The 9,628-nt window shown below is 51.9% G+C and overlaps 1 protein-coding gene and 1 long non-coding RNA gene across 2 annotated transcripts; one reads left to right on the top strand and one right to left on the bottom strand.

The window, feature by feature from the left end:
* Positions 1 to 661: 661 nt before the first annotated feature.
* On the top strand, positions 662 to 1,766 carry LOC116452172 (octapeptide-repeat protein T2-like). Its single transcript, XM_032126366.1, has 2 exons — positions 662 to 733; positions 1,128 to 1,766. The coding sequence occupies exons 1-2, from the start codon at positions 662 to 664 to the stop codon at positions 1,764 to 1,766; spliced, it is 711 nt and encodes a 236-aa protein (XP_031982257.1).
* A 2,077-nt stretch (positions 1,767 to 3,843) lies between these two features.
* LOC116451951 lies at positions 3,844 to 6,754 on the bottom strand. Its single transcript, XR_004243369.1, has 2 exons — positions 5,299 to 6,754; positions 3,844 to 4,391 (listed from the first exon to the last, which is right to left on the bottom strand). It is a non-coding gene; the product is annotated as an uncharacterized LOC116451951 (long non-coding RNA).
* Between the last annotated feature and the right edge of the window lie 2,874 nt (positions 6,755 to 9,628).

The raw sequence follows: 9,628 nt of genomic DNA on the forward strand, positions 1-9,628 counted from the left end.
GAGGGGTTGCTTCTATTGTAGCTGCTGCTGCTGCAGGGCTGACTCGGTTCTACTGCTGGAATTGTCACTTCCACACCTGCCACAGTCCTGGGCTGTCCTTCTCCATTTGCAAGCCCTGACCCAGGCCCTGGAAGGGCAGGAAGGAAACTCCTGCAGCTCCAGCTGTCTCCTGCAGAAAGCTGGAGCAAGGCCTGAGGCTGGTGTGTGCCCAGACCCTGCAGCCCTTCCCTGGCATTAAGCTCTGGGCTTCTTCTAAAGCCTCTTTCTGCCAAGGGCTAATATTTTTTCCAGCTCAATCTTCTTTCCTTTCCTGGACATCTCCAGAGCACGGGGGTGAAAAGATTTTCCTAAGGTCATCTTGCCTCCTTCCCTAGTGCTGAGTCACCACTGCATTCACCACGAGAACAGATTTTCATCTGCAGAGACTCAAAAGGATCTTGAGACACACAAATAATCGGGGCCCTTCCACTGACAGCATCAAGGATAGGCTGGCAGCCACTGACAAATGTTCCTGTAACTTTCACGGAGGTTTCCCAAAGCTCTGGGCTTGGGATGTGAAGGAATGACTCACTTGTCCAGGTGTTTTGTTCTTGCCCTTGTCAGAGAGGTGCTGGCCAAATTCCTGCCACATGTCTAGGGAGAGCAGTGTGGTGGTCACCCCATGGCTGCAGCACTCACTCAGAGGAGAAGTGACAGAGTGCACCTCACGTGTAACACACCGACCAAAGCTCAGGTGAGCCAGGAGAGCCCGAGCTCCTCACCCTCTTCACCCCTTCTAGCGCCGGTGTCACCAAAGGCACTTGGTGAGAGCAGCAGGGCAGAGCTGGAGTCACCATCCCTGGGAGTGGTCAAAAAACCACACACAGTGGATATGGCACTTCCCTATATGGCTTAGTGGGCACGGGGGTGTTTGGACAAAGGTTGGACTTGATCTTGGAGGTTTTTTCCAACCTTAAAGATTCTCTGAAAGCACATGGGTTGGACACATCCCTGGGCGGGATGACGCCGGGCTGGGCCGGCAGGGGAGGGAGGCGGGATGGCAGCGGAGGGAGAGGGGCCGGCAGCGGAGGGAGAGGGGCCGGCAGGGGAGGGAGAGGGGCCGGCAGGGGAGGGACCTGGGCCGGCAGGGGAGGGACCTGGGCCGGCAGCGGAGGGAGAGGGGCCGGCAGCGGAGGGACCGGGGCCGGCAGCGGAGGGAGAGGGGCCGGCAGGGGAGGGAGAGGGGCCGGCAGCGGAGGGACCGGGGCCGGCAGCGGAGGGAGAGGGGCCGGCAGGGGAGGGACCTGGGCCGGCAGCGGAGGGAGAGGGGCCGGCAGGGGAGGGACCTGGGCCGGCAGCGGAGGGAGAGGGGCCGGCAGCGGAGGGAGAGGGGCCGGCAGCGGAGGGAGAGGGGCCGGCAGGGGAGGGACCTGGGCCGGCAGCGGAGGGAGAGGGGCCGGCAGCGGAGGGACCGGGGCCGGCAGCGGAGGGACCTGGGCCGGCAGGGGAGGGAAAGGGGCCGGCAGCGGAGGGAGAGGGGCCGGCAGCGGAGGGACCTGGGCCGGCAGCGGAGGGAGAGGGGCCGGCAGGGGAGGGACCGGGGCCGGCAGGGGAGGGAGAGGGGCCGGCAGCGGAGGGACCTGGGCCGGCAGCGGAGGGAGAGGGGCCGGCAGCGGAGGGACCTGGGCCGGCAGCGGAGGGACCTGGGCCGGCAGCGGAGGGAGCCGGGCTGCCCAGAGCTGCGGCTCTGTTTACTCAGCTCCACCAAAGCTGCTCATCCTTCTTAACTCCCCGTAAGCCACAAGTCCTAACCCCCTTTGGGGGCACATTCTGGCAGGGCAGGAATTTAGCTCAAGGGATATCAAGGCAGGGTTTAGATGGTGTTTGACCTACTTTGTGACTGCCGTGGCATCACAAGGAGCGCTGCTGGGGGGACACAGGCCCTGCATGGCAGGCAACTGAGGGAGAACCAACAGCCCCTTTCACAGCTGGGCAGCTGGTGGTGCAGTTGGGGAGGGGGGGTTGCATTCAGGCCCCTCCGAACCAGGGTCTTAAGAACAAGGGGCTCCAAATAGTGCCTCAAAGTTTGCAGTCCCTCCTCCATCCCACTGCCAGCCGGGGTGAAGGTGTAAACCTGATCCAAGCCAGCCACCACCTCCCTGGCAAAGCATTCCTTCACAGAACTCACACACATGGGACTTTGCCATCAGCTCAACTCAAGTGACAGAAAACTTCAAGGACTGTAAGTTTTACCTCCAGTGTCTCCTCGTGAGGCACAGGAAGCTTCCTGGGAGCTGGGGCTCTGCATTCCCAGGTTCAGGGGCTGCTCCCTGCCTTGCTCTGGGCACAGGGCTCATGCAGGAGCCCCACACACTCACACCCCAGGGCTCCTGTCCATAAAGAGGAAAGGTCAGGCTTAGTCCCACATCTGCCACCTCTGATCTGACTCAGAGCTGGAGATAAAGGTGTGCAGCAGCTCCCCTGTGAGTGAGAGGAGACCCCAAACCAGGGTGAGAGCCAATGGCTGCCTCTGCTGGCAGAACTCCACAGGCCGCAGCTGAGTTTTCATACAAAAAAATTTATCCTCACAGACTTAAGTGAGAAGGAGCTGAGGAGGTGGTAAGACAGGGGCTGTCCCCGAGAAGTCATCCCTGATGCTCCAAGGGCTGGAGCCCCTCTGCTCTGGAGCCAGGCTGGGAGAGCTGGGGGTGCTCACCTGGAGAACAGAAGGCTCCAGGGACACCTCAGAGCCCCTTGCAGGGCCTAAAGGGGCTCCAGGAGAGCTGCAGAGGGACTGGGGACAAGGGCTGGAGGGACAGGACACAGGGAATGGCTTCCCACTGCCAGGGGGCAGGGCTGGATGGGATATTGGGAAGGAATTGTTCCCTGGGAGGGTGGGCAGGCCCTGGCACAGGGTGCCCAGAGCAGCTGTGACTGCCCCTGGATCCCTGGAAGTGTCCAAGGCCAGGTTGGACATTGGGGCTTGGAGCAGGCTGGGACAGTGGAAGGTGTCCCTGCCATGGCAGGGGTGGAATGGGATGAGCTTTAAGGTTCCTTCCAACCCAAACCATTCTGGGATTCTGTGAAATACTCCAGACAGAACAGGACAGACCAAGCTACCATAGCTGCATCTGTGCAGGAATTTTGGACATGATCCCACCATCAGCACAGAGGAGACTCCTTTGCTGTGCACCTAGAAGGACAGGAAGGACCCAGGACTGGGAGCAGCACACGAGTGACACACTCAGGGCACAAGACAAGGGCTCCAGGCCCTGCACATCTCTCAGGGCACTGAACAGCAGCCAAAGCCCTCCTGGCTCACCTCCAGAGCATCAGCACCCATCTCACAGGCACTGCCAATTCCAGCCTGTCCTTCTCTGGTCTTGGATGGAACTGGATGGACTGGGATGGGCTCGGACCAGCGTTGCAGGAGCTGTTATTAGTTTATCAGTCTCACATCCAGAGTTGAGACAAAGTTGGTACAGAGCTCACGCTGCCACAGAGACATCCCCCAATTTCCTGGTTGCAAAGCATTCTTAAAAGCTTTTTGGCCAATAGTGTGCTTCTAAAAGTTACAGACATCTGTCTTAACCAATCCTTAATAAAGCACCTACATCTATTGTACACAATAGTCACTTGTTATGCCTTATATAATAACATACAACATCCCATTATTAAGCTTAAACTTATCTCTCTAACTAAATATACTTTTTGCAACTTCAACATCTATCTAGGTCAAGCCTAAGAACTAACCATTGTCTTTTAATGTCCTTGCTGCTTATAACTGTATCTTCTTCTAATTTTCCCAGGAAAAGCTGAATTCTAAATCCCTTGCTTTATTTCCTGAGGCCTGCTTCTATTTCTCACACCAAAAATCCTTTCCACTTTTTGTGATTCCCCACAGGGAATTTCTCAGGGAAGAAGCACAGGCTGCTCAGACAGGCATAAATAAAATGCTGTAGCACTGCACAGAAGTGAGAACTAACACAAACCTCTGCTTCAAAATGCAAGCGTTTCCCTGGGCTGTGTACTCAGAATGTTTCTTTCAAGGAAATCTTTTATGGACTCCATGAGAATGGAAAAGCCAAATGCAAGGAAAGGCAAGTCTGGCCTGGGCAGTTCCCTCTGAGGAAACAGCACCTGGCCTAGGGTTAAAGGGGTATCCCTGGAGACCTCCTGCTGTACTCATACAGCTACTCCCAGTTTCCAGAGCACCCCTCTCTGTATCAGAGCTTTGTTCCAGGATGGAGCAATGGCAGTTTTGAATGGATCCTCTCGTCCGTTCCATGTTCACTTGGAAAGTGACCCTGCTGTAGAGCACTTTGTGGAGCTCTGGCTCTGACATCTGTATCCCCTGGGTCCAGCAAAAGGTGCTTAAGGAAATCTTCTGGCTCTCCCAACCCCTCTTTATCCTAAAAGGTGAAATATTTGCAGCAGGATCAGTGGTGCAGTATGAAAGTAGACAGGTCTACACCTGTGCAGAGCCCACACTGTAAGAGGCACCAACACTCCAGGCTGTGTCAATGCTACGCTGGTGAAAGACCAGGGCTGAACTGAAAGGTGAAAATCCTCCCCAAACAAGCAAGAAGGTGCAAAAGGAGCCTGAGAAGGAAGGCAGTGCCAACCACAGGACTTACTAAGTGTGATGAAAGGAGACAAACAGCCTCTGTCTGCACTGCACAGTGCTGGATGGCCACGTTATCTGCACCTACATGCTCTGGAGTCTCTTACATAACCACAGTATCTGCAATGTTCTATCCAGCAAGAGCAGAAATAGAGTTCTGCCTCCGCCTGAAATTCCTGCAGTGGGGGCGAGCACGGGAACAGCCCCCCCCAGCCTCCCCTGCCACGCTGGGATCCTTCCACGCTGAACTTTCCACTGAAACGAGAAGATATTTGGGGCCAGAAGGTACCTGGCCTTTCAGGTTCCCAGTGAGGGGTTTAAAAAGCGATCACAGGGCTTTCCAAACGAGGCAGCAAATTTGTTCAGCCTCTTCCAGATGTGCAGCTGTTGCCTGTGGCACCATTCTGTGCACACATCTGGGCTGGGAATGCTGAGCACCCAAGTGACACCTCTGTAGGGAGGATTTGTGATCCCATTCTTGCTTGCTGCAGCTTCCTGGGCTCACCCTCAATACACATCTGCCTAAAACTGTGCATAAAAGACACTGGCTCAGGAACAATCTGCCTGGGAATCAGACCCAGCTCCATTTCCCAAGCTACCTGGTCACCAGCAATCTGCATTTCTGGGGCTCCTAGAGGGAAGTCAAAGCTCTCTCCCCACAGCACATCATGCCAGAGAAGATGAGAAGGACTCACCCAAGTGAAGAGTGTTTGGCATGTTTCTCCTCCAAGTTCTGCTGCAGGGAACTGCCTGAGGCTCAAAAGAACGTTTACAGTCCAAGGAAATGAAAACCTTCACCCAAGTGCCTGCATTGGGATCTTTGAGGAGACTTGTGGAGAACGACAGAATAACCCTGGTATGAGAAAAAGAGGTGTTTCATCAGCATTAATAAACAACAAAAATAAAACAAGTGTGAAATGAGGGATTCTGCCTGTGTGGAAGTCTGGTTGCCTGCAGCACACACAGGTGCTGGCTGGGTTGGGGACTGAGTTGTTGACTTCATTACTGACACCTCTGCAGGCAGCCTGAAAAGTGTCCTAGAATAAATCTTATGAAATTGACAGAAACATCATTATTTTTGAAATAGCTCTCCGTGAAGGAAGACTGAGATCAGCCATCAGGCTGGAGTTAGGAAGCTGGGTTTCACCACCTGCCACGCTCCCCTCAGCCCCACTCCCTTCACCCCTGTGCACACCAGGCTGGACACACACAGATGTCACCGGGAGCACATGGAGAATGCGCTCTTAATTAGCGGCTCTGTGAGTAGCTAATGAGAGCTGACACCATCTATTGGGCACCTTCCTCAGAGCACTCTGCAACCTTTCCAAACCGCGTGAGGGCTGTTTCCTTTCACAGACACCCGCTCCAGACGGGATTTGTTTGACATGTTCCAACAAAATCGCCCGGCTGTCCCTAAGAACACAAGGGAAGGGCTGACAACACGCTGCTTGTCCACCTTAAAATTCCAGCATTGTTTTAGGGAAGCGTCGCCCGCGGGAGTGCCCGGGACGGGATGGACTTTGGGATGCCGAGGGCTGGCTGAAGGCTGGGAGCTCCTCCGCGCTGCCTGCGCTCCCTCTGCCGGCACCGGCGCTCCCGGGAACAGCAGGGAAAAGCCTCTGGCACCGCCCTCAGCTCCCGAGCCGTGCCCACCACTCCACAACGGGCAGTGCTCATCCTACAAAGACTTTTCCGCCGGCGGAATAATAACCACCACAGCACGGCTGTGCTGGAGCAAACAGGGACAGCTTTCCTCAGGCAAAGCCATGCTCCGGACCTCCAGGATACAACCGCTGATTATTTACTCGTACAAACGCGGGAATAATTTACTCAAAACTATGTTGGATAAAGCAGCTGGGTCCCTGCTCTTTGGAGACAGATCCCTGCTTGTCCCAGCCAAGGTCTGAACAGAGGAAAGCGAGCAGAACACTGTCTCTGAACAGGAGAAGCAGGTTGGGAGCAGACCCAGCACTCCATGAGGCACCTGGAACAGCTCTGGCAGCAAATCCAGCCCTCCACAGGGCACCTGGAGAAGGTATTTCATGTGCTGGTATTTCCAGAGGCTAATCTTGAAGGGAGCTGAACCAAGAGGTGAGTTCTTGAGAGCAGGAAATGGAGCCCTGGAGTTCCAGAGCAGGTTAACAGCCGGGATCCTACACCCTAAAGTTAAATCAGCAACACGTGCTCTGTACAGAGGAGCTCCCTCAGCTCTGCGGGGCTGCAGCTCTGCCCTTCTGCTCCTGCAGCACGGCCCGGGGGCGCTCAGCTCTTCCAGAGGTGCCAGCCTGGGCCTGCCCGAGATAGAGAGGCTGCTCAGGTACCACCGGACTAGTCTAACCACGACTCGTGTGCGGTCACTGTTAAGAGTGCTTAACAAAAGGGCGATACACTCTTAGTTTAATAAATGAAATTTATTAATGATTAGGCAAGTAGAATGTGAGCAAAAGCAGCGCTGGGTGACAGGGGAGTCTCCGCTCCACCAACTGCCACGCTAATACTTCAAACCATTGTCCTTTTATACTCTCATACTTCCGCTTTCTTGTTCCTGTATTGCTCTTCTGCTTGTAGCTTGTGGTTCCCTCTGCGCATGTGCGTCTTGTTGCTAGGGGGTCTTTTTCTGCCTCCCGGTGGTCGTTGAGGCCGAAGTAAGAAGTCCTCCTCTTTTGTCCTTTTCATGACCCTCATCTTTTTCTTCCATATTTGGTATAATATCTTTTTACTTACATAACTCATAAGCGGAAGCGATACATATTTGGCAACACATATTTCACAAACTGCAAAGGCACATCTTTGGCAATTCATATGGTTCCGGTTATATGGGCGTGATTCTGCAAGCGTATTCTCCCTCAACCACAGAGGAGAACTCATCTACCTCCATAGTTTAATAAACAGTTGCAGCTTTTAACAACTCCCCCCTTTTTCTTCTGAACTTTTATTGTTTATTAAACTATGTCGGTTTCCTCCTCCTTTATCTTCTTCCAACACCACTCACATCTACTATAACAATCACAAAATCTTATTCCATTTTTTGCACAGCAACAATCGTATACTGGTGATTTGGAATCACATTCGCAGTACTCATTTTCACCTTTTTCAGACACAGCTTGGTGTCTCGCATTAGTTGTTAAAATTAGCAATTTGGTTATATCAAATCTTTCGTTTATGAACCTCAACACATACCGAATAATACATGGTCCAAACATAAGTCCTAAAATAATTATTATCAGGGGCCCCGCTAAGGCAGACAACAGAGTCGTTAACCAAGGGGTGGCACTAAACCATCCTTCATACCATGATTTATTCATTTCCCGATCTTTTTTCCGTTGGTCTAATCGTTTTCGGAGTTCGGCCATAGAGTCTTTTACGACTCCGGTATGGTCTGCGAAGGAACAACATTCTTCTCTCAGCGCAACACATAATCCTCCTTCCTTAAGGAATAATAAGTCTAATCCCCTTCGATTTTGTAACACTACTTCTGAAAGTGATTTAACTGAAGTAGCCAGGTTTTCAATGGACTGTTCTATTCGCCCCAGATCTTCGTCTACAGCTGTAATTTTTGAATTTCAGTACTTTTGACTATAGAGGCAACACCTGTGCCTGCCCCCACTCCTCCTGCGATCAGTAACGTCGCCAATGTTATCGCAGTCAGAGGTTCTCTCTTTTGTCTGCTTAGGTCCCCTTCAAAATGATACATTATCTCTTCATAGGTATGGTACATTAACCTCGGAACTATCATAACTTGCACACAAAATTGCTGTGATGCATTCAGTGCTCTGATTGATAAACAAGGTGTTACTCCTATGTCTGAGCACACCCACTTTGCCCCGGAAGTGGGTATTATCCACTTGTTAGATTCACTTTTCTTCGTTTCGATTTTATGTCTAGTAATGGTACTATTACACAAAAATTTGTATTGTTCGGGTACTGCTCCTAAGCATTTTCCTTTTCCAGTTATACTTTGTATTGTGATTCCTTGGGTGTAATTTTTCTGCTCATTCCAAGAGCACTCTCTTGGGTTTGTTCCATTGGACCACTGGACTTTATTAATTTTCCCTATAGCTTCATAATAGGGTGGCTTTACGCTAAAACATAACCAGCAATCTTCGGTTAAGTTTGGTCTGGATCTGTTTAAGGCCTGGTATGATGCCTGCATCAAATTCCAAAGGGGGTCTGAGTCCCCTTCCCTGGTCACACTAATTGTTGGGTTAGGTTCAATAATTTTTTTTTTAATTACTTGATGTGGGAGCAACGGTTGTAGTTTCCTTTTGTTTAGATGGTTTGATCTTTGGTGAGAGCTCGGTATTTGGGCCTATAGGGATTGGATCATGAGGTAGTTGTGTCTTTCGTATCAGGAATAGGCCTCCTCTATCTGTGCCAGATTCCCATAACCTAGCTCCCCAGATTTTTCCGACATCCCATCCATCTGCTAAGGGGTTTGTAACATTGATCTGTATTCCATCACAGTTCCCTGCGTTCGTTATTCCTGAGCTAAAGTCCATTTGTGGAGGTTGGCATCCACTGGGCCTCCATCCAACCTTAATGTTCGGATCTGCTCCTCCTCCAGGGGGGAATCCAAAGGCCACGGTTTCACAACCCCAATATGCACAATAATAGTGTCCGGGCCAATTACAATAAGCCTTCCCCGGGTTTGATGCTGGGCAAAAATAAAATCCCTTTTTATTTAAACAGGGTTGTACTACTATAAGATCACAAAGCTGGCAATTAAAGCTAGGAATTCCTGGCCCTATTGCTGTGGATATTTCTTTTTGATCTTCCCACCGTATCAAGGACCATTTGAATGGTTGGTGTGGATTTCCAGCATTTGTCAGCAATATTAGGTTTAACAGTGGAAACAGTGACCGAAACATAAGGCTACCTCCTCTGCCTCGCCCGTCAACTGGGTTGCTGCCAGTTACAGGGTGTTTCATCTTCTCAGCAGCAGGGGTTTGCCTATCGTTTTCGTGTCTTCCTGTTTATTGCCTATGCACTGAATGCTGACAATGTGGGATTCCAACTGAGCAGTTA

Source organism: Corvus moneduloides, chromosome 16, assembly GCF_009650955.1.
Source record: "Corvus moneduloides isolate bCorMon1 chromosome 16, bCorMon1.pri, whole genome shotgun sequence".
Taxonomy (NCBI): domain Eukaryota; kingdom Metazoa; phylum Chordata; class Aves; order Passeriformes; family Corvidae; genus Corvus; species Corvus moneduloides.

Bases quoted from the DNA above. Each gene is read 5' to 3' on its own strand.
- LOC116452172 (XM_032126366.1), top strand. From the start codon at position 662: ATGGCTGCAGCACTCACTCAGAGGAGAAGTGACAGAGTGCACCTCACG. The intron at 734-1,127 runs GTGAGCCAGGAG...CTGGGCCGGCAG, and splicing joins ACACACCGACCAAAGCTCAG to GGGAGGGACCTGGGCCGGCA.